The following is a 24653-nucleotide window of genomic DNA, read 5'->3' as shown; positions in this document are numbered from 1 at the left end:
GTATTCAGTACAAGTGGCCCAGACGAGATGCACCAATTACACTACACAGGGAGCAGATGCCTTAAAAAACAAGACTCTGCTTAGTCTGCAGCTAGCAGCTCAGCGAGACTGTGCTGTGGGCATAGTGGTGCTTTGAGCTAAATATTAACATACACATGCTAACATGCTTACAATGCTACCATGCTGACGTTTGGCAGGTTTAAAAGTTTAGTTTTCTTCGTTTAGCGTGTTAGCATGCTAACACATGAAGTACAGCTAAAGTCTTTCAGGTATATGGTCAGGATCCAAAGTATTGGACAAATTAACATTTGGACCTGATGATGGTGCTGGATAAAAAGCTGAGGCTTCACCAAAGTGACTATAATTGATCCTGAGGGGGGCATGAATGTGGCATGGCAATCCATCCAATAATAGCAAGAGATATTTGGCTCAAAGCAGGGATGCAATTCGATCGATTAGTTTTGTAACTGTGAGAAAAAAGGCCACAACTTTCCAAAGCTCGAGGTGACATGATGAGATGTATTGTAAAATACCTTCATACAAAACCCAAACATGCTGTGTTTCCTATCAGAGGAGACAGAAGAAACCAGAAAGTGTTCAACATGTGAGAAGCTGAAACCAGAGAATTTTGACATATTATCTAAATTAAACAAAAGCAAAAAGAGAAAAACAATCAATGGATTATCAAAGTACTTGCTGCTTATTTTTCTGTCAACTGACTAATCAATATAATTGGCTTATCGTTGCAACTCTAGCTCAAAGCCACAAATGTCAACCTCATGGTCTGTACAAAATCTCATGGCAACTCATCCAATAGGTGTTGAGACATTTCCGCCTGGACCAAAGTGAAGGACGGAAAATCCAACACACTGTGCCAGAGACTGTTAGTTACATATACATGACCTCTGACCTTTTTTTCCAGTGTATTTATTCATAGTACTGTTGTCATCATAAGTGCTCGGAGCAACGTGTTATTTAATTTCTTTATGTCATGCAGCATTTTCTGGTGCATTGGACCAGAGGAACACTTCCAAATCACATTCATCCAGAGGTGCTCTCAGGCTTTTGCCTGGTATCAGGGGCTTTGAACAAGATTGTGCTAAAATACTGACAAGATCAGCTGGTCAGCCGGCAAACAGAGCAGCTATTGAGCTCAAATTTGGTGAAAAATATGGAATTTGTTCCGTTTGATCACACGAAATATAGTCCCAGCCTTAGGTAGGTGCTCTTCAGGCACTGAAGCGAGCAGCATGGCAGTATACGACAATTCACAAAGCATAAAATAACTCCATGTTGTTGCATAGCACTGTAGCTTAGATATTTTCTAAATGTAGTGAGGAATTTGTCTCTGAACCAGGCTGTACCATCGCTGCATTTTTGTGTTAACGAGTTGAGTTTTCAAATTAAAGAAACTGACAAATTAAAAGATTTTTTTTCTTTTTTTTTAAATGACCAGACAAGGGAGTCTGGTTCCATCTCCACTGCCAACACATTCATTTTATTAAGATAAGTGGATCTGATAGAGTTTGAAAAGATGTGGGCCAGATTTGAAGACAAATTTTAAAAATCCAAAAAGGAAGAAAATAATTATTTGCAGTTAAAAGTTCAGCCTGTATTGGTTCCTGGGATGATGAAACTGATGAAGCTGTTAACACACTCACAAATTAAACCAAACATATCTGCACTCTGCAAAAGTCATCTGTTCACAGAAATCAGTGGGTAAGTACAATAAAAACAGCACAATAACCAGTGGTTGCAGTAATGGACTTGAGTTCAGCTCAGACGGGTATGACGGACTGGTCTGTACTGTTGCTCCTGGCGCCTCCAGGATGCAGCTGCTGGATGTCGGCCTAAATCACTGTGTGCCGGCTAAAGGCAATAGAAAATTTTTTTGTGTGTGAGTTTGTGTGTATGTTCACATTTCACTGTGTACCCGTGTGTGTGCGTGTGTGTGGGAGTGTTGACTGCCAAGAGTGTGTGTGTATCACCACGTACATTAAGTGCATTTGCGTACTGAATGTTTATTTGTACGCCATCAACTCAGTGTGTATGAAAGCATTTGTATGTCCCTGCACATGTGTCTTCCCATATACTATTTACATAATCCAGTGCATGGTGTGTGCTTTGCTTGGGACTACCTGTTTATATGATCCCGTATAAATGATGTAATTAGAGAGCTTCAGCATAAATATCCTCCGACTCTCTGTTTACATTCTGTTCCACTGAAGCATTGAAGTGTCTCAGCCGGCGCTCAGGACACGTGTACAGTCACTCTGCAGTTTTATCGATACTGATAATACAATACACACTCAGCATGAGAACAAACGTGGTACTGAAAACGGCTGAGATCCAACAGATGAGCAAAGAAATGCAGATTACGTTTGAGAAATTACTTAAATCAAAATACCAGCCTGTTTCATCACGATAACGGAAATCTGTTGCAAGTAAAACGAGGCAGCAGAGTCGATTCTAAGCTTGCAAACTGAGAGAGATGTTTGTGCCAAAAGGGCAGCGCTGCATGTTTTATATTCTGCACAGAGAGAGGGAATTAAAAACGGAAAAAAGAAGAGTAATTTTGGCAAGCTTTATTCTTGTTTTTTGAGCGTAGACCACTTGTCTTGTTTGTCATGCCTTCTTTCTTCCCACACATAAATGTCTGCTCTCTTGAAAATAAATGTATTACCGAAAAATAAAGGTTCATATCATTGTTCTACCCTTTTCAGCTGCAACATCAAAGCTTTTTAAGGCATTTTGTTACAGAGCAAATATAGAGTAAATGACACATTTTCAAGCACAGACACAAAATGGGAGCTATTGGACAGAGGCAGTGTGAGATGGGGGAGAGGAGGGTAGGCTAGTGGGGGAGTGTGAAATGGAAATGCGAAAAGAATGAGACAAAAAGAGAAAGAGAAAGAGGGGGAATAATAGAGACGAGAAATCTGAGGAGGAGGAGGAGGAGGAGGAATGTGTTGGCTCGGCTCCCAGCCTCAAGGATGACTCACAGCTATCTTTGTCCATCCCAGTAACGAGAAACGAACCCCGCCTCGTGGAGTGAAAAAGAGAAAAAGCCCACTACCCCCCCCCACCCCCCTGTTTTGCTATGCCGTTGCCACAGAAACCAAGGCCTTGTCATCAGGCCTGCTAGAATGCCATTTCCACCATGCTGTGGACGCAATGGAATAGGTTTTCTGTGTGGAGATTTTTCAAAACATCTCGAGACTGAGACGGAGTGTTTTTTGGAGCCTCGTGAAGGAGATTCTAACCCATAATTTCTTCAAGATACGACAGACGAATTACTGCAGCCACACAGCCAATAGAAGGCTTTATGAGACCTTGGCAACGCCGATGCCAAGTAGATAATCAGCATCTGGAACTAAAAGCAAACCGACCAATTTGGAACATAGATTTAGCCATTTTACAGCAGATGCAGATTTAAACGTAGAAAAGGAGAAAAAGAATCGTATATTTTCGTTTACAATTTTTAAGATTTAGCAGCAGCACCACTTCAACATACCACTCTGGATTTCTAAAACTACTACAGGTAGGTTCCACAGATGTTAGATCTGTGTGCAAAATGTTTTTCATGGCTACTTTACCGGACTTCCAAACATAAAACACTGACCTTTGCACTAATGGAGCTGCCAAATTTGTCCACATTTTTCCTACTTTGCAAACCAAATCCATGATGTCACTACCGAGGGAAACCATGCTGTAGTCCGATAGGTTGTCCTGCACTGATCAGACGGCTCCTCATAATGCGAGGACATTATGTTGATTGATGTTAAGTTAAAAAGGTTACAATAAAACACATTTTCTTCCTTCCTTCTTGTGCTAGTTTATCTACCCACGCACGTAGTTTTAGATTTTTAGGAGTCCACAACATTGTAAGAGTAAAATGTCAATAGGAACATGTGTTTGCAGCGGAAACAGCGTTCCCTTTGCTCTGGATAATCCACAGACCTCACTGTCAACAGTAATTCTGATGAGTAAAAGCTGTTGATAGCACGCTGTCTGCTTTATCTAACAATATTTCCAGAGAGAGACTGCTGGGGTGGTGGCAGAAATGAAATGGATTTGGGCAAATAAAAACTATTTTATTAGTGTGACTACCTACCACCACAGAATTTTTTTTAAATCTATTTTTATTAACTTTAGATTAATCAGCCAACAAAAGATTTTTCTCTTTTTTTGGGGGGAATTTGAATGAATTGACCTTTAAAAAAAAAAAAAAAAAAAATCCACAAGCAAGCCTTTAATTATTCTCGCTGATTCTAGAAGGAAAACTGACTCGCACGTTCTCATTCACGGCTGTTGCATGGAAAAGCAAAGTAGCTGCGAGGAACAGAGACACCTACATGCACCAGGGAGCTGCCCACTCCAGCTGCAGTCTTGTAGTGTTCACAACAGAGCAGCTCCCCTGCAGCAGAAGGGGCTTCAGCGCTTTGCACATGGACACATCTGTTGAAGTTGTGGAGGGAACAGGGGGGTGGGGGGGTTGTATTCTCATTCATTTCACCCTCTGATGTTTTCCCTGTCAGTGTGTTTAAAATCACTGACTCTCTGTGACGAGCTGCTATAGTTACTAACAATTCATCACCTCGTTTGTTTCCTGTGGTACTACTCAAAGGATTCCTTTGACGTGCAGTGTAAGTGTTCATTGATCCATATGGTATGTTGCTACATAAATACACAGACAGACGCACACACACACACACACACACAATCTGGCAAGCATATGTGGGCACGTGTGGGTGGGGTTTCCCAATGACTCACTGCTCAAACACTGAGGAGAGGAAAAAAGGGGTTCTCCCAAATTCCCTATAGAATATCTAAAATGTTCCCTTCTCCAATTATAGCCCACCTTTCCTTTTTCCATCTCCACTACGTTTAGTTCACAGAGCAGCTTTATGTGGAGAGCACTGCAGGGAAAAGGTGACTAAGAGGAAGGTTGTTGAATAATGGGGTTTTAGTAAACAAACACAGGAGCCCAGAAACAGAAAACATGCGGGAGTACAATATAATACTGTGTTAATGGGCCATTACAATAAAACACCTAATTACAAGTAAAATACATAATGATCATTCCATTATCAGTTAATCTAGCATGTTTTTGATTTATGAATTGTTTAGTTTATGTAAGATAAAAAAATGGTGCCTTCAAAATTCTTTTGTCCATCCAATCGTCTAGTACCTACAGATATTTAATTACTTAACAAGCAACGATTGTTTATGTTTGTCAAAGTTGAGTACTCACTTGAGAACTCACTTGACTTTGACAAACAAAAAGCCTCTATCAGTAAAACAATTTTAAGATCCTAGTGTTAGTGTGACAACAGTTCAGTAACAGGTGCACAAACAACACAAAACAGAGCAGTAAAATCAAAACAGAAGAATGACAATAATTCAAAGAATGAAAAAAAAGTAGGAATCTAGATTTTTATCAGTATCACTCAGAGTAATTACAGCAGCAGCCGTTTGCTCAGGAATATATTTTTTAGACTTGTGTGCAATAATTTCCATGAATATAAAGAAAAACAACAAATCTTCATATGTGAGAATCTGGGATGTGAGACTGTACGGTCTTATTTCACTTAAACAATTATGATTAAAAAATGAATCGTTTAATTCATTTACAGTTGATGGACTAATCGATTAAACTAATTATTTCAGGACAAATCATTCATTTGCATAAATCTAAAATCAACTATAAAATGAACTACTTTAACCAATAGTTAGAAAGATGCATTCAGTCCATCAAAAACTGTCGCACTAACTGCAAACAAAATAAATACATACATGTGTATTAAATAAGAGTTGGTGCACACACTCGCAGATAAACTGTCAGTGATGCGTTCAGGCCTGCTAGTTCAAGTCAACTCTGCTGTTCCAAATGTGTTGTGCAACTCCCACAGGAATAAGCAGCAAAAGAAACATGACAGACTGGCACATGACCATTTCCTGTATCTTTTCTGGGATGAAGAACACAATCACAGGGATTGTGCGTGTGTGCGTGTATATGCGTGTGTGATAAATCACCAAAAGCCAACAACAACGCAGCCTTTGCCAGAGGCGACCCGTACACATCCACATGTGGCAGAGGGGAACAGAGCTCTTAGTGTTTCCAGTCTTAAAGCAGAGCAAATGCAGAGCGTTGCTGATTTCAGGGTTTCAGGGAACTGACTTCTGACGAGACAACCACAGAGGGAGGGGGAGACAGTGACGACTCTCATGTTAAACTCATGGTTTTGTTTAAGATGTCACCAAAACAAACTTTGCAAACTGAGGAGATTTATATCTGCTTTCTTTGTCCCATTCACGCCCATAAAAATTTGCATTCGTTAATACAGTTCCTCAAAAATGGTGTCAGTCAAAAGGTAAAGAGACAACAATGTCCCACCCACCGATAACATCGGTTATAAAGTGTGTGTGTGTGTGTGTGTGTGCGTGCGTGTGTCTACAGACTCTAAAAGCCATATGAAACAGCCCTTGTTCCTCCTGCGTGATTAGCTGATGATTCATCAGAGAGTGAGTCAGACGCTGGTTGTCGGGTCTTTGTGTTGGCCTTAGCAACTGGACATACTTTCACCCTCTCATTCTCTCTTTCTACGGTGTCGTTAAATAAGCAAGAGAACACATGAACACAGGAGTAAAGAACACAAATGTTAGTGCTAAATCAAGATAAGAACTGTTCTTGGTAACCGTTACTATGCCAACTGTGAACTTCCTGTTCATCATCTTAAAAAAAAATCTTGCTCAGACCTGACAAACGTGTGTAAAACTCCAAGTATGTTTACAATTAGAATGAATCATCTCTCCGGCTGTCTTCTGAATGCAACCTCGCACACACCAAATACAACTTTGCATTCTTTAGAAAACAGGTTCCACGTCAGTGTGTTACATGTAGAGACTTCTGCCAATAAGAAGTGACGCTCTGCACGTGTGTCACTTTAATTGTGCTTCTTATGTTGGTGATTCACATTATTCTGATTGAACTGCGTCCCAATTTGTATCCAAAACTTTCATTCTCATTGGCATTAACAAGAAAAGCTCCGTGGTGCATCTCCTCCCTCACTTACGCTCCATGTAACAGCAACAGACTCCAGTCCAGGCTCCTCTCCGGTGAGACACGGCGCTCTTTCCAGCTGAGTTACAATAAAAAACTTAGACTTCCGCTAATGTTAGCTGTAAGCTAAAAAAAAAAAAAACCCATATGGAGTTTATGTGAATGTGATGAGTTCTAGTCAGCACTCTTTAACGTGTGCTAGCCTATGAAGGAAAAAAAAGGGATTTGATGCTTGGAGTGTAACCAAGTTGTGGTTGTGGGACGAGCCTGACGATTGGGTTCTCTCACGCGATGCCAAAGTGGACTGGCAGTGAATGCGGACATACAGGAAACAGAGGAGAGCTCACTGGTGACTGCACAGCATATCAAACAGAGACAGAGATCTGTTCTAACATCACACACCCAGAGAAAAAAAGGTGTTTTTTGCAACAGGACAATTCGTACAGTGTCATGCGAGCTGTAAAACACTGAAAATGATGCCGCACTGAGATTCCCAAGCTTTCCTGTGATTGTCTCGACTCTGGCACTCTGTGTGCTGCTCTCCATGGCAAACCCCACCCATCTGCCAACACGTTAATAACAAAGAGAGAGAGAGAGAGAGTGTATAGAAAAAGAAACGAATAGAGCAGCGTAGAGTATAAAGCAACACAGGTGATAAAGAGTTAAAATGATGCTTATCAAGAGAATCCAACTAAAGTCCAAAGTTCTGTTACTGACAAGGAATCACATCAAGATGTAAAAACTTGGCTCCTCATCACATTTCCTCAGTTGTAATAAACAAGAGCAATAGTTAATGCAGAACATCTGAGGCGTCTCAGATTGACTGAAAGTTGAAAGAGCTCCCTCACAAACTCAGTGCCCTGTTTAGATCATATAGCAGAACAACCCAAACATCCCAACTCGTTTATTTCAGTGAATGAGCTTTTGTAGCTCAGGAAACGGAACAATTGTTACATAACCAACCAGATGGGGGGGGGGGGGGGTGTTGAGGTTACAGTGCACCCACCTTGCCCACTATCCATAGGGGAAGGTCTTTTGGGGAGAGGGAGTTAGTTAAGGAAAGATAGAGAGAGGGAGGGAGAGAGAGAAAGTCCCACCATCTTAAAGTGATTTTCCCTCTCCATGTGCAAGTGAGTCATCATGGGTTTGGCTGGATCTGAAGGCTCTATGGAAACTCTAATTCTATAAACTCCACTCTAGCACACACACACACACACCCACACCAACCTCCTGCCAAAACCTCTGCTCAGTACCGAGCTCTGCTCCGCTCAAGTCCAAGACCGACTCTCTCATTACTCGCGCACCAATAAAGCCAACAGAGACGGCTCCATGCTGCAGCCATCCAGCACATTTACAGGCCTCCCCATCTGTTTTCCATTGCAAAGAATGCTGTTACAGGCTGAGGGAACAAATAGTCAGCAGACCAGACTAGCCGTACTCTCACCAGGCCTTATAGCACCTACTGGCATTATCTATAGGACGTCTGTGGGAAGACAGAGGCAGTTACATAAAAACTGTGCTGCAACTCTAATGCTGCTGTGAATAGACAGTCACAGTCCATCAAAAAACCGTGTCCCTTTTATACCTCCACATAATGAACCAACTGTATCAGAGGAAAAAGAAGATTAGAAAAGAATTCTGTTAAATAAAATTATCTGTTCTAGAGCTAAGACGATTAATTAATCAATTAGTCAATCGCCAGAAAATCAGCTGCCAGATGTCAGACAGTCTCTGGCTCCAGCTTCTCAGTTCTGCATTTTTCTGTTTTATATTGATGTAAATTAAATTTCTTTGCATGTTGGGCTGTTGTTCAGATATAAAAATGTATATAAAGACACGATCTTGTAAACTGTGATGTGTATTTTTCACAATTTTCTAATATTTGTAATATAATATTTGTACATGTAAATATGATAAATCAGTGTAGAATTGTATTCAGGGTTTAATGGTCTGCTGCAGCTACTGCTGCTGTGTAATGTCTCCAATCATTTTAAAGAAAAATGTGCTGGGTAGGAAAAACTTATTCATGTATCCCTTTGAGATAATTCAAATATAAATTTTTTATCACTCTCATATGCAAAGCACTGCACTAGATGCTTTATTTTTATTTAGTGTGAAAGGGCGTGCTCGACGCTGTGACACTTAGAAAGAGCCGTGTGATCTAATTTACATCACTGCCGGATGACACCCAAAAATCACCGGCTCTTCTCTGAGCTCTCATCTGCCCTCGCATGACTCACTGTGACAGACAATTGTCTCCTGCCACATAATACAAGCTGAGATCATCGCAGGGGAACACAGGGTTTCCCCCTGAGGCAGCCAGAAGAAGGGAGAGGAGGATGTGATCAAACTGCATGAGAAAATCTCTACAGCAGCACAGTGAAATCTGCTGCTGGCGGATGGTGGTCTGCTGCCTGTCTCTGGCGTCAGGGAGCAGGGCTCGTGACGCTGAAGTGTTAAAGTTCTGTGAGATAAATGGAAGTTTGTTTGTTGACTTTTGCCCCATATTCATGCCCCACAAGGTGCTATTGACACTGAGAGAGATGTATTTGACAAAAGAAATAGAAATATTTCACAGCAGAAGTTAAGACATGTCATACCAGGATCTGCCAGCGTTAATGTTATTAACGCTGGCAGATCCAGGTTCCTGGTATTGTGAGTGGTGGCTCACAGCATGACTTACTGGCACATGTACATCAAATAAAGCCATTGTTAATTTAATCAGCTCTACCTGTGCTTTTCCTGACATGTTAAATGTCTCTTCTAAAAAAAAAAAAAAAAGAAGATAAAAGCAGCCAGGAGACTTTTTTCCAGACACTGTGCTGCAGTTAATTATGAATGAAGCAGTCAGACTTTGAGCTTCCATGAGTGTCTGTTAAAATGGATTTGTGTAAACTGTAGATAGAGATACCTGTCAAAGTTGATACTTCTGACTGTTAAACAATGATATACCAGGATCACAGCGACCTGGCGAGCTTCATTTTTCACCCCACTAATTACACTGACCTAATAACAGCTTGTTACAGTCATTAATTCTTTACAAAGTCCGCATAATCAGTCTTTTAGATGTTGGCAGGAAGATTCTGGGGCTAATAATATGCCATACTTATCTGAAGCTACTCAGGCATACTTCACCTGCTGTGCTTAATTTTTACAAATTATTTCTTGCAGCTCTCAAACAGTAAATTCACAGAAAATGAATCTGCAACTATTCTGATAATTAATCATTTCCTGTGTAATTTTCTTTCTGAGGATAAATATCAAATATTCTCCAGTTCTAGTTTCTAAAATTAAGCACGAAAATATTCTGCAGATTATGATCAATAATGATAACTGATTGTGTGTGTGTGTGTGTGTGTGTGTTATATATATATATATATATTATATATATTATATATTTGAAATTAGTTTCCTGGAGTTTCCTTAATATAAATATTTTCCATCACTCAGTACTTCGTTATGTGCATCACACTGATTCCTCAGTCATTATAATGCCAGTCCTTCGGCAGAGTAGAGGGCAGAGCTGCTCAGTCAGCGGTACTTTCCCAGTCGCATACGCAAAAAAAAAAAAGAAAAGAAAAGAAAGAAAAAAAAAAAACCAGTACAATGATGAACCGATTCCACAAGTCTATTGAAAGAAAGCTTCACATTTCAAAGGCTTAACTGCACGATCAGAAGGGGAGTGCAGGTTTGCTCTTGTCCATTTTAGGAAGAGACTTTGAACACAAACATTTTATCTCAACAAACTTGACATGAGTCCTCCTGTTATCCATAACATGGTCCAATAATAGCACACATGTATACTGTGTTACCTTAGAGATGTGTTTAAAATTTCCCCTCAGGTAAATATAGGAACTTTACCCACTGAAACTCAAGCTATGACTAATACTAGACCACTAACTTATGACATCTACTGCCGCTACCACTCCATCATGCTCTCCCCCTTTTACTTCCCCATTTTCCTTTCACAGGATACAGGTTGGCTGAATATTAAAGTTTCTGTTTATCACATTGTATGCGTTGCCTAGGATGCGACACCTTCTTTTCTTTGAGCATGAATGTCAGTGTCTATTGTGTAGCTCTGAGAGGACAATAAAAATATGTACATGTGTTGCCGGGGGAAAGGAAGTAAGGGCAGAATACAGCTTTGCACGTCAATGGGATATTATGAATAAATGTAGTTTGTGGGGGAAAAAAAGTCTTAATGAAAGAGAGCTAAGGGTGATCTTATCCAACACAATTTAATAAGTGACATCACTCCCTAACTGCAAAAACACGTGGGTCATATTTAGTAGGAGCAATACATACTGAAAAGCAAATGGCAAAAGAAAATATTCCCAATCAAGGAAATGTGAATGTGTTAAATGATAAGTGCATTTCCTGCTGTGTTCTTTGATAGCTGTGAATGCCACAAGTCAGCCTCAACATTACATATCAGTCCTTGGATACAACATTAAGAGCATGTAAAGTACAAGACTGGATCTTTTTCAGTCTGCAGCTGAACATGTCCCGTCACGTTTCGTCTACCACAGCACTTATTTGATTCATTTTAAAAACATTGTTCCAACAGACTGGCAGCAGAAAAAACAAACAAAAAAAGAGCTTCATCTACCTGGTGCCACACCCTGAACCACACCCTGAACCACACCATGCCGACGGGCGGGGCAGACTGAGCCGGGGTAAATCCCTGCTTTTATGTATTCAGAATGGACTGAACAGGCGAAGGGCTTGGCTGTTAACTATTCAACAACTCCAGTTGAGTCTCATCCTTATCAGACAAAAGCAAAGAGTCACTTAGTCCTTTACAATATCCATAAAAAAGGTGTTGGGTTTTGAATTTAGATAGCGTGGGTATGCAGACGCATGCATGCAGCAGATAATACTGTATCAACATTAATGTAGTTTTTAAATTTGTCTTTTGCAAAAAAAAAAAAAAAAAAGGTTGATAAAGTAAATTAAACTAAACTAACTAAAGACAAAGTTCCACATCTGCGTGGGTGGGGCGCTGAGACAGGACTTCAGGAACGAGTACTGGCAGTGACACTGATGAGCCGGTTCCCCCACATAAGATAATGCTTCACAGCCAGCGGCACAGCTGGAGGTTAGATTGGACACGAGACACCAGACAGGAGCACTATTTCAGTATTACAGGGAAGATGACTAAACAAGCCCTTGATCAACCTGTGAACATGGTTCTGTGGCTCCTGCAGTAGCTCAGGGGCTCAGATTTAGTCTTTCTGACCTGTTTTTCTTCCTCAACTTGCGTACATGGCTCTGAGATTTATGTTTAGACTTTCTTTTACAGTGCCACATTCCTCCCACACCTGCTTTTGCCAGGTTATTTGCTTTTTTTCTACAGTTTTGAATTATTTACAAGTCAAATAGTGCTGCAGGGAGAATGGTTGGCATTCTGGGCCAGCAGTTTGAAGGGTTGCCTCAGGAGGGAGAGCATGTGTTCCTTGTAGTAGTTATGCATACAAAGACATGTCTGTAAAGAGACGCAGTGTCGTGCCTTTGGGCTAAACAGGTGTGTCCAGTCAACTGAACTGCACTGATGGCTCCACCTGTTGTTGTGTGTTCTGTCAAACTCGGGAGGAATAACCAAGGACATCAGCAAAAAAGTCAACATATTGTGAGACGTAGCACTGTAGTGTTTGTTAAACCACCGTCTGTTGCTGTCGCCACCTGAGGCTCGGCTCAGCGGCGAGTCAGAAGAAGCCCGTCAGTGTGTATTAATAAACCTGACTTCCCGTTACAGTGAGTCCACAGTCAGTCCATTCCAGAGGCCATGAAAAACCTCTGAGTCACCACCCCGTCTGCCGAGCCAAGACTCCCAGAGCTCCATGACAACCAAACACCAAACACGCTGGGCTGAAGTATAACAGATAAAGCCGGCCCAGACCACACATGCGTCAAAAGATCTGCTTCCTTTGGAAAACAATATTACTTCAGGAGCCGTTGCTACTTCTCTAGACAAGTAGCTGGAGAGTAAGGAGAGGCACAGAGGCAGGGGGATACTGTGGAGATCATTTACAAAATTTGATAATACTGTTCTCTCAACAATCGCAGGGCGCACACTGCCTTTTATCCGGAGCATGCAACAAAGTCAACATCCTCACCCACCTACAGCATGTGCAAATTTACAAACCACAGATTGATGAGCTTTGCACCACTGACACCACAATGAAGGCCACGAGCGAAATACACGGCTGCAGAGTACACGCGAGCCACACTGAAGGTACACTTCCTATACACGATTCAAATTTTTATTTATCTTTCCACATGCAGCAGCCGTGAACCACTCCCACTGAGTTCACATGCCTCACAGTCCCCATTCAACAAAAATGCCAACTTCACGAAAAGACCACAATAGCAGTAATTGGGGGAGAGCATTCCCTACCACACGTGTACACACACACACACACACACACTGGCGTTTCAGCAGTGAAATTCGTCGTGTTAAAACCCAGTTTCTTTTTTTTTCCATTTTAGAGCATGTGTTGAATGTCTCTACTTCTACATTCTCGACTGTAAACAGGGAAAGGGAATCTCTGTGATAGGAGCACGTGCAGGTAAATGCAGTGGGGGGAGTGCAAATAGTTTATATTTAGTAGTTGCACTTTCTCAGACCCCTCTAACCTGAGATGCACTATGCCAAGACGTTGCCACATTCCTGAGAAGCCACCACTGGCTGAGCTCTGTGACAGTAGTCTGCAGACATTCACCTACGTAGCAGAAATCACAGCTGACAATAACACATTCGACGAAGCTGCAGGTGACAGGAAAATTTCATACTGTACTGTCAGTAAGCATCTTAAAAGAGATAGTAGAAATAATATAATTCTACTAAATCATACTCCACAATACCTTAAGCCAGTCATTCATTTACTACCACACCCACACACACACACCTTCAGTGCCAAGTTTGCTCAAAGGTCTAGGTGACTTTTTTGATAGTAAAATATTAACTCTAAATGTTTGCTAGTGATGCAGTGGACTCCTACAGGATGTAACGAAGCATCGAGCTGCACATAATATTTCTGCTGCAATGTAAAGTGACAGAAGTTTGTTTGTTTTATTTCTAATGAATACAAACTGTTTAAAAAGTAGTTTTTGCTCCACACGTTTCTCAGTCCACTGATTTGTACTCGCTGCACACTAGTTTATCTAACTCCGTCAAGAGTACAGCAGACTACAGATGTGAATTCTACACTTCTGTCCATATTGTCACTATTTAGTCAAGTTATCACACAGCAGAGCCACACACTGTGATTAAAGACATTCTGACATTAGAGCAGTAAGCCTCACTAAACAGAGCAGGCTGTGTGTTAAAGGTGGAGTCTATTTCGTGGGACGTGTGTCATTTCCACCATCTTGAAGTGACATAACTGAACTTGCTATGACGAGTCATACAAACTTAACCACCAGGAATGTCATCTAGAATACTAATGTAGGGTATGGCTCCACACTCCACACTGCATTCCTGCTAGAAAATGAGGGTGTCGCACCACCTCAGTCATACCGCACAACAACAACAACAGGTGTGAACTGGAGGCATAACAGCACAAAAGGTAAAATTACAGCATTCAGATCCATGTGTTCAGCTGTTTTGACTGCAGCGCCGCCTTAACCACGGCTATGAGATGCTTTGGAAACACACTAACATAAAAAAAAAATAAAAGTCTCTTGAGAAAGCTGAAACGCTGATGGCTCCGGAGCATTATGAATAATGCTAATTTTAAAAAGGGACACCAATGCAACAACCAACCTGCACTGGTTGATGTGATACAGCAAGTACAGAGGCACAACGTAACGCTTTAATAATGTTATCATAAATGGGTCAGATAGCACCTGTGTGTAAAACCCAAAAGGACAATTAATCTGAATAATCATTTCATACTATGCCACACAATAAACATCACTGGGCTTGTTTATAATCCGAGTCACAGACATTCCTGAGTTACTGTGGGATCACAGAAAAGCTGGGGAATTCCCCCACAGAGGAGCCTGATAACAGCAAATAAATGTTATGTCATCCATACTGCAGTACTTCTTGAAGGGTTTATGGATGGTTACAACCACATGAAGGCCTCTTTTATTCCAATGCATTTAACAGTGCACTGAAAATTCTGAGAGATGCACCAAGTACTAACTGCATGTTGCTATAAGCTAAAATACATTATTTTCAATAAATATGATAACATGTACTGTATGTGAAGCTACATCCATTTCATGCACACAATTGTAGTACTATAGCCCCTCCCATTCAAGCTCCGCCCTATCATGCTCCTCCTACCTGGCTTTAAGCTCCTTGTGCTCCTCCCTGATCTTGCCCAGATCCAGCTGCAGACGTGCTCGCTCCTTGGCAACCTGGTCCAGGGTCTTGCGGGCGTCGGCCAGCTCTGTCTCATAGGCTGTCTTCATGCCCGACAGGTCGCGGGTGACTGAGGACTCGGACTCAGTGATGCGCAGCCGCAGCCCGGCATTCTCTGCCTCCAGCGAACGCACCTTGTCGATGTACACCGCCAGGCGGTCATTGAGGTTGCACAGGTCCTCCTTCTCCTGCAGCCTGGTGATGCGGGCCGGCGAGAGGGTGGTGGTGTGACCACGGCTGGTGCGTTTCTGGCTCGGGGTTTCCATGGCAATAATGGCTCAGCAAGAGGTGCAGAGGGGGTGAGTCACTGGCTGTGGGGGAGGAGGGCGAGAAGAGTTAATGAAAACTATGGTATCCACAGTGAAACTACAAGGCGTTTCTAGGACTGTCTTCCCTAGAAACGCAGTGCACCAAACCACGGACTGAGTCACATGTTAAACTTTAATGGAGTTATAGTGAGAAAATGAATAACTTGAATAAACCTGATCCTTGTCTGGGCAGCCCGCCTTCGGTGCTGGGTCTGCTCACAGTTCTGCATGACAATATATTCCAAGATCCTTTTTCCAATCAGTGAGCCCATCTTTAAAGCTTAATTTAATACCTAAGAATTAAAAGTGATTTTCACAGGAACGTAATCTCTGTTTTCTTTACTTCTTGTTTGTTAAGTTTCAGATAACTACTATTATTTTATAAAAGAAGGAGGTACCGTTTCCTTGCCTTTTTCCTGCTTTCAGTGCTGATAACATCCCTTATTCACACCAGCATTTTCACTGCAAAGTGGAGCACACAGTCATAACATGCGCCTTGCTGTTTTCTCCTCTGGCCCCAGTAAATTGTTTTAGGAGCAGTTCAGCCACTTTATGCAGCTCACTCCTGAGCAAACACGTTCCTTACGAACACCAGCCTCCACCTTCGGCTCACCGACTAAACACAAAGCAATTACATATTTTTATAATTACTCGTAAAATGTGCAGCTGCACATTGGAAAAATGAATAAAAACATATCTCCTCCTCCTCCTCAGCTCTTCACAGTTTTTGGTGAAATGGAGGCAAACCACAAAAAAAAAAAAAAGTCTAGCCCGAGCATCAGTTATAATACCAAAGTGTTGACTCATAATATAAACACATACTGCAGGATGCCCTGATAAGGACATACGGCTCCTTAGATGTGTAGTAACAGTCAAATGAATAAGATGGCTCTGTGTTAAAGACTTCTGTCATTGAAGCTACAATCCAGAATTTTCTTCATTAATTATCTAATATTAAATTTAAGGTGAATTATAAATGAACAAAGAGAACAATCTTTTTTTTTCCAAATGGAAGATGCCTCCAATATCGTAAAGGAAAGGAAAATTTCAAGCTATGAATCCAACTTGAAACAGCAAGTATGGAAGAATTCCACAATATTGATAAAGGCATGAGCACTGTTATTATCGATGGCACCTGTGGCTGAACAGGTGGAACTTAAGAGCCATTTTATTTCTCAGCAGTTGCTCCACTCACAACCTAACAGCCCTTTGCCAAAGTACAGCAGGAAAGCCTTCTCCAGTTTGGTTCAGGAGTGGGTGGATGCACCAAACTTTGCCATCCATCCCCTCACCGCCCATTACCAAAAGTGCACACAAGGACTTGCACGCCCATGTGGGTGGGATGGCGCACACATGCATGCACATGATGTGTGCACACGCCCACAGGAGCAAACCCATACACTCACAAGTACTCTCTGGACTAACTTTGAATAAATGAAGCATCCATTTAAGCTCCCAAAATGTGCTGTCTGATGTTCCACTCTTCAGTAACAGCAGACATTAAAAAAAGAAAAAAAAAAGAAAAACTTTTACAAGTTACAAACTTATTCCACGCCACTCCTTGCCAAAATGACAATGAAAACGGCTTTGAGCTGACTGAACAAGTTAAACGAGCACTGTTTATCAGTGTGACCGACATAAAGTCTCAGAGGGAGACGGAGATCTGTGGAAACTCTGAACCTTACCTCGGTTGTGAGAGAACCTCTCGACTGCAGCCTGCTGAAGGACTGATTGTACAGGACCTTTCTGGAAGTTGAGTGCTGGTTTGAGTGTGTGTAAGCTGCTGTGAGAGTGTGTGTGCCATACCCCAGAGGAGCGGAGAGAAGAGGATCCGTTGAATAATGCAGTCTTGCTCTGTGCTGGTGGGTGTGTGTGCCTTTGGCTCGTGCCCTGAACTGCTTTCCTAGCTGTCGCTCACTGCACATGTACCTACTGCTGAAGAGGGAGAGGGGCGGGAGCAAAAGAAGGAGGGAGGGTGGGGCAACGAATCACACTAGACAGACTGTGTATGTGTGTGTGTGTGTGTGTGTGTGTGTGTGTGTGTGTTGTGTGTGTGTGCGCACACAGAGCAGCTGCTGAGCTTTATCTCTCCCTGCACTGGCCATATCTTTTCCTTTCTCATTTCACTCAGACAGCGCCCTCGCAGACAGACTGACCTCAGCGACTGGTGCAAGTGGTCTGTCAATAAAACGCGGTGACACTGATGATACTGAACAGCTCCCAGGTGGATGAAAGTGTGTGAATGTGCGACTCTCACCCTGATCCTGCTTCCCTGCTGCTATGAGGAATACATTCTTAGCCCACTTTTCTGGTTGAAAACAGCTGTGACAGCCGACTCTAAAGCAAATACATGGAAGAGGAATTTCTGTTTCGGTTTTATACAGTGAAAAGAAAATCCTCAGTGCTGTAGAAAGGACCAGAGCTAAACTTAGGACAGTCAAACAAACATAGCATGGAAATCAAACAAGTCAAATACATACATATCATTGATCTCCTCATAGCAGGGCTCTGCTGTTATCCATGGCAGAACAATAATAACCTGTCAGCAAGCTCGTCCAGTGACTCCATGGAGGAAAAAGTCCACAAATATTTCATATTATATTCCCAGTGAATGATAGAATAATTCCCACATGTCATCTTGAAAGTGCAAAGCTCTGACACTCAAATCCAAGTTGATTCTGGTCTTATATTTATTTCCTTGGGGTGGAGTTAATGGAATCACAGGTCCAATCAAGTCTGATGCAGGAGAAAAAGACGTTTTCTGTGTGTGTCTGTGTGTGTATGCATCTCCTCACCATGGAAATGAAGGTTTGTCCATTCGTGTGTGTGTGTGTGTGTTACTTTGTATTCGCCTGTGGTTAAACAAGGGGGCAAGACAGCATCTGTTTTTGGGCATGGGGCAGGCTCAGTGGCTATAAGGGAGTATCCTGGCTCCAGTGTGGCCTTGCAGTGGAAAGGAGCCGTCAGTCTCTGAAGCGGCCACTCTGAGTCACACGTCCTTGTACAAACAGCTCATTTTTCCAGCGTCCTCCTGCTCTCCGCCTCTCCTCCTTCCTCTAACCTTCTCTCTATCTCTCCATTTCAAGCTTTTCAGCCCCTCGTTTCCATGGAAGTCACACTGAGACAAGAATGCCTGGCTGGCAGCCCAAACATCTCTCCTTTATGAATCTTCCTCTGTTCTGTTTATGTTCTCTGGGCACAAACTACAATAAAAAGGATGGAAAATTGTGATAACTGACATTTTCTCCGATACCACGGAACAAATCTGCAGGTGGTTTATCAATAATGAACTCACTGTTTCAAAACTCTCCACTTCTTGGTTTTTAAAGGCAAACCTAATGCCTTCGTTTCTTGCTGTTTGCAATGATCAGCTTCTTCTATGAGCATGGCCGCAGCACATTTTAGCTACAAGAGGCAAGAAAACTTTGTCCACAAACCGTAACCATGATTTTAAAGTCATTTTCTTTTTTACAAAGATATTAAAATTAAGAAAAACACTAAATATTCACATTTAAGAGGCTGTTATCAGCAAGTGTTGTGTGTTGAGTCAAATTATTAGCAAATTAATTGTCTGTAGCACATCTAATCGATTCAGCTCTCAATTTTTCCAGTAAATTGCACAGCGATGCATTTACACCTATTGGATCTTTGCTCTTACTCCCCAAGGAACTGAGTAAAATATTGTCCAACACAGGCAAAATGTGTGACATCAAAAGAATATTTTTCAAAGTGATACAGTAACACATAATGATCATTCGGATGCTGCTTACGCGAGTATTCTAGCTTAAAACGTTCAAAAATGAACTAAAGCTATCAGCAGAATGTGAAGGAATAACAGTCTACATCTATGTAGTGTGTTGTGGAGATATCTAGTGAAGCTAGCATGCTAACCAGCAAGCCCTGGGCTTGGTGAACATTAGTGTTGCTGGAGACAGATCTTGGCAAGTAAAGGAATGAAGTTTGATGCTGAACACAAAGTTTCTTCTAGTCTGGTGAGTAAACAGCTGTTAATGCTAATGTTGGCTGTGTAGCAAATAGCAAAAACTATACGGCACCTTTGAATAATGAGATCTGACAAACTCAAAAAGTAAACAATCATTTTTCAACTGCCAACAAACACCAATGCTTTCATATCTTTAGCCACCTGTCTGACATAGTCTGAATCCCAGATTCACTCATCAACTCCAAAGACAGAAACGGGCATGACAGACTGTGGTGCAACTCACCAGGCGAGACAAGTACTGAACAATGGGTTGCAATGAGTGCTCTTCCCGTCTTTCTCTCTCTGCCCCCATGGCATTCCAAGCAGGCGGCAAAAAACACAAGGCGTGCCTGTTGTGCAATCTAAAGGTTTCATTTCTCCACCATGAGCCACTGGCTTGCTGCTCTCCTGGGAGAAAAAAGTGATGACACAGACGACTTTCAGCATGAGAAAATATGGTGCGAGAGTCATCTCTTCAGAATATTCTGAAGCCAAGTAAACAGAGTCTACTGAATCAGGGCACCCATTCCACTTTCAAAACCTGAAGCTCACACATGCTCTGCAGTACATACAAGAGCTCCTGTTTTTCATCCCTTATCTCCCTTTTTCTCCATTTCCTGAGCAGGCCTACAGTCCCTCATGTACAGATTATTTTCCAGATAACACGGTGAAACAACGATGACTCATTTGTATAATTTAACAGTTGACAGAAGCATTAATCTTTCATTTGACAAACAGTCAGAAACAGTAAACTGTCCTTGAGTCTGTATCTGCTCGTTTTGTAGCTCAGCAGCAGCTTTAATTCTCTCACCGTGTTATCTCTCTTGTTCCAGAAACCATTGTTCATATATCTGCTTTAATCATTAATAAAACATGCCATATCTCTAACCAATGAACGAGAGCCTGCTGTGCTTTGGAAACAGTTAAGGTTACAAACTAAACTTGTTTGGTTGTTTGATACAAGCTAAATAATAGTTTGATATTCTGTTCATTTCTATCCATAGAGCATATACTGTAATGTACTGAAATGTCAAACTATAGTTGCTTTGTGAGCTTTCGTTTTGCTTACCATGCAAATGATCATGTAGGCCTCCAGTCTTATGTAAATTAATTTTATAATTTTTCATGAAGTACTGGTAATGTGGAATAAATGTTGCTGGGATGAGCATCACAATCTCTCCGATAAGAGACTGTTCTTAACTGGGTGGGTCTGAACAGATAAACCATGACTGAGGATCAGAGGCTTGTCTCATTACTTCAATCAACAACATGAGGAAGTAACTCTCCCCGAGGGAAAGTGAGGAAACTGTAGATGGGACAGAAAACCCACATCCAGGCTGAACAATCTTTAACTACTATAAGTTTTAAAAATCTTATTTCTGTTCCTCTGGATGCTGCAGCGGTGAAAATCTCACCTTTGGAATCACAGGTGTTTCCACCAGCACCTCTTTGTCAGGGTCTCATCAACTCTGTAACAGTAAAGTAAAAATACAGAGTGTGGTCGGGACTACCTCGGTGCTTTAATATGCTTAAGTACAACTCTGAGGCTACGGTAACGCAGATAACCACTCCTATCAATGGTGGTGAGTGGAAAAGCGTCTCAGGTGCACAACACGTTGAACCTTGAGGTGGATGGACAACAACAGCAGAACACCACGTCAGGTTCAGGTCCCGTCAGCACAAGGACAGAAATCTGAGGCTGCAGCTGAGGACTGGAAACCCGTAGCCTGGTCTGATGAATCTTTTCCACTTGTTTTTTCAGGTTTTTCCTTTAATTTGTCACCTGTCTGCAGTTGTAACTGATAAACTGGCAGCTGTAGGCTGTATACATGAGCATGTGAGTGTTGCATTAACACGTGTTAAGCCTTTCCTTTAAATGTTCTCCACATTCAAAAAGATGGGAGCCACTATACTGACAGAAAACACAACCTGACAACAGTCATTCATATAAAAAAAGGTGTGGACAAAATATCATCAACACCTTCAATGTCACGGGATCCAACTCACCGGTCTCCATAGAGTTGAATAAAGTTGAAAAAGCAAACATTTCATCTCTCCACGAAGGGGGGATTTATTGTATTTGACTGCATTATTTTACCTTTATTAAAGTGAGTGCATATCCTTGTAGTGCCTGCCTGTTTTCCACATGAATGGCTGCAGCAGCTCTCGCTCTGTGCCTGTCTGACGCCCCCTGTCTTCCCTGCTGTCTGTCTGGCTGCACAGAGTCACAACGTCAAGTCATTCACAAGTGGTTTTTACAGGGAAGATGCGAAGCGCCATCCACTGGCTGACACGCTGAATGAAAACTTGTGGGCGATATCCCTCAACACGGGTCATAGAGTTCATGAACTGATGCGACACCCTGCCTGCCTGGCTTAGTCTTTAAACACACAAGGACCCAAAACTAAATACACACCACCTTAAACCCGCCACATAATTAGCTTCTAGGGTCGAAACACCTTACCTTTTCTCTTTAGTAGGAAACGAGGCTCTTCTGAAGTCGTTTAAAAACATGTCTCCCCTCTCCACCGTCACCGCTGACCTCCCCGACTGTCGGCAGTCCACTTGACCCTGATCTTATCCACAGGGCCGGTTCTTCTTTGAAACAAATCCGGGAGGATGAACTCCACCGAGCCGAGCTGGCAGCCAACAGACACCTGCGCATCAACACACTTGATTAGCCTGCCAGTCTCTGCTAATTACAATGCAGCCTATAGGCGCCACCTGGCGACCGTAATTAACGCTCTGCTGTCGCTTCGTGTCGTCATTACTTTTTAGCTGGTGAGGATTTTTAATAAAGGCGGGTGAAGTTTGTAGACTTGTTTGTACTCAAGTACTGCAGTTAAGTACAATTGTGAGGTACTTGTACTTTATTTACTTTATTTACACTGTTTTTACTTCACAAATTAAGATTTTCCATACAGCAACATGACAATCTTATATATAATGTTCAGTCCAATTCTATTCAATCCTATTCTAACTTCACCTAAACAACAGTTCCTTAAACCAACGTTATAACACAGAACAGTATCCACTGGGGACTATTTTCTGTGACGGTAAGTACATTTTGCTAATGCTACTCACACACTTTTACTTAAGTAAATATCACAGTCAATTATCTATCTGTCTATCTATCTATCTATCTATCTATCTATCTATCTATCTATAGGTATTTTTTTCAGTTTCCAAATCTTTTTTGAATCTGTCAATTCAAAAAGTCACTTTATTAAAAGTACACAATATTAGCAGGGAAGTGTACTTAAATGTCAATGGAATTACATTGTGGTATTGCTTTTTTTGTTTTAGTAAAGGATTATTTCCCCCACCGCTGATTACTAATTTCATTTTTTGTCTTCTTTGCCTGAGGAAAATGTTATTATTTCACACCACAATTCAGATATCTGTTATCTTAACCGTCATCAATAAACTTGTCTGTCAGTGGCTTGAAATAAATGAAATAACTGTGGTATTAATTTTACTCAGGACCCCCTGGAGAGCCCTGAGGGGCCCCTGTGACTCCAAGGACCCCTCTTTGGCAGTGACTGATATACTGACCTGAGCTGGGTTTCACATGAATTGATAATTTAATTAAACAGGCAGCCAGGGAGCATCATACAACTATTCCTCAAGGCAACTTTACCAGCACGACTGCCACTATCAAGCTGTACAGATGGTCCAGTTGAATGGCGCAGTCAGTTTAATTCCCTGTGATCCCAAACTCATTCTAAATACAAACAAAAACACAAATTAAAAACATCTGAAGTGTGCTGCTGGAGATATTTTACAGAGCTCTTCATGGGTAAGCTTATCATTATGTAACAGATGAACATGAATTTTACATGACCTATGTTACTGAGCTGTAAATGGTTTGTTTACATTCACAATATTCATAAATGATGGAGCAGGACTGTAGGTCACTCGGAGGCATCCTGATCTCTGAGAAAACAAAGCCTGAGAATGCACCCATGCTTGCTGTGACTGCAGCCCACTCTGGCACTAATACTCTACCTTCAGGATAGTATTAGTTTGTCATCTGTAGCTTGGAAGTGATTGCATAATCCAGCTAACAAAGATGTACATATTTCGAAGTTTTGGCACAAAGCTGTACCCTCTGGAATGTCCCATTAGGAGAACCAAACCCACAAAAAGAACCTTAACATCCACATTTTAGCTTCCAGGGCACATTTGTCTACAGAAATGGATCCACACAGTAAATGTGTCTGACACTGTGATAATACAGCGGTCCAGGAGACCAACCGACAAAAAGTAACTCTATCCTGTACTCCATTACAAGTTCAAGTCCTGCTTTCAAAACTTCTTAATACTGTCGGGTATATTGATTTGTAACTGCATTATATTTCAGAAACTGATGATGTTTTGTGTGTTAAATCTTAATTTAAAAACTAGCTAGTAACTATAACTATTAAATAAATGGAGTTGACTAAAAAGTCCAATATTTTCCTAATAGAGTATACGTATAAAGTAGTATAAAATGGAAAGACTCAGGGAGAGTACAAGTACCTCAAAAATATATTTCAGTACAGTAGGCGTATACTTGAGTGAATGTAGTTTGTTATTTTCACCTACAGCTTTCAGAGTGTTCTGTTATATAAAGATAAAAATAAATTAATTTACCTGTTCAATTCATTTCAATTCAATTTACTTTATTTCCCAATGATAATCCACCTAGTACTGCTTTCAACTGAGTCCTGGGTACATTTATATTAAAAACAAAAGATAAAAAATAATACAATTGAAAAACATCAAAAAAGTTGGGACAGTCTGTTCATCAAGTGTACTGGTGTCCACATTTCAGCTTCCATTTAAGAGCCTGTCCTCTAGTTTTTCCTCATGTAGCGCGGCCCAGCTCATTACAGACAGCGGCCTTACGGCCCTCGGCTTCACCACACATTAAAAACAACACAG

The 24653-nt window shown here is 41.5% G+C and overlaps 1 protein-coding gene across 3 annotated transcripts in view; it reads right to left on the bottom strand.

The window, feature by feature from the left end:
• lmna (lamin A/C) overlaps positions 1–22276 on the bottom strand; it is a 33564-nt gene extending 11288 nt beyond the window's left edge. The window contains exons 1-2 of one of the 3 annotated variants that reach the window (XM_022746351.1): positions 22192–22276; positions 15360–15748 (exon numbers count right to left, since the gene is read on the bottom strand). In XM_022746351.1, coding sequence (XP_022602072.1) covers positions 15360–15703 — 344 coding nt within the window. In that variant the 5' untranslated portion in view covers positions 15704–15748; positions 22192–22276. The other 2 variants (XM_022746349.1, XM_022746350.1) reach the window with 2 other exon arrangements.
• Positions 22277–24653: the final 2377 nt, after the last annotated feature.

Source organism: Seriola dumerili, unplaced genomic scaffold (genome assembly GCF_002260705.1).
Source record: "Seriola dumerili isolate Sdu_G_001 unplaced genomic scaffold, Sdu_1.0 BDQW01000104.1, whole genome shotgun sequence".
Classification (NCBI taxonomy): Eukaryota; Metazoa; Chordata; class Actinopteri; order Carangiformes; family Carangidae; genus Seriola; species Seriola dumerili.
The sequence above is the reverse complement of the archived record's forward strand: the minus strand, read 5'-3'. Positions and strand labels throughout refer to the sequence as shown.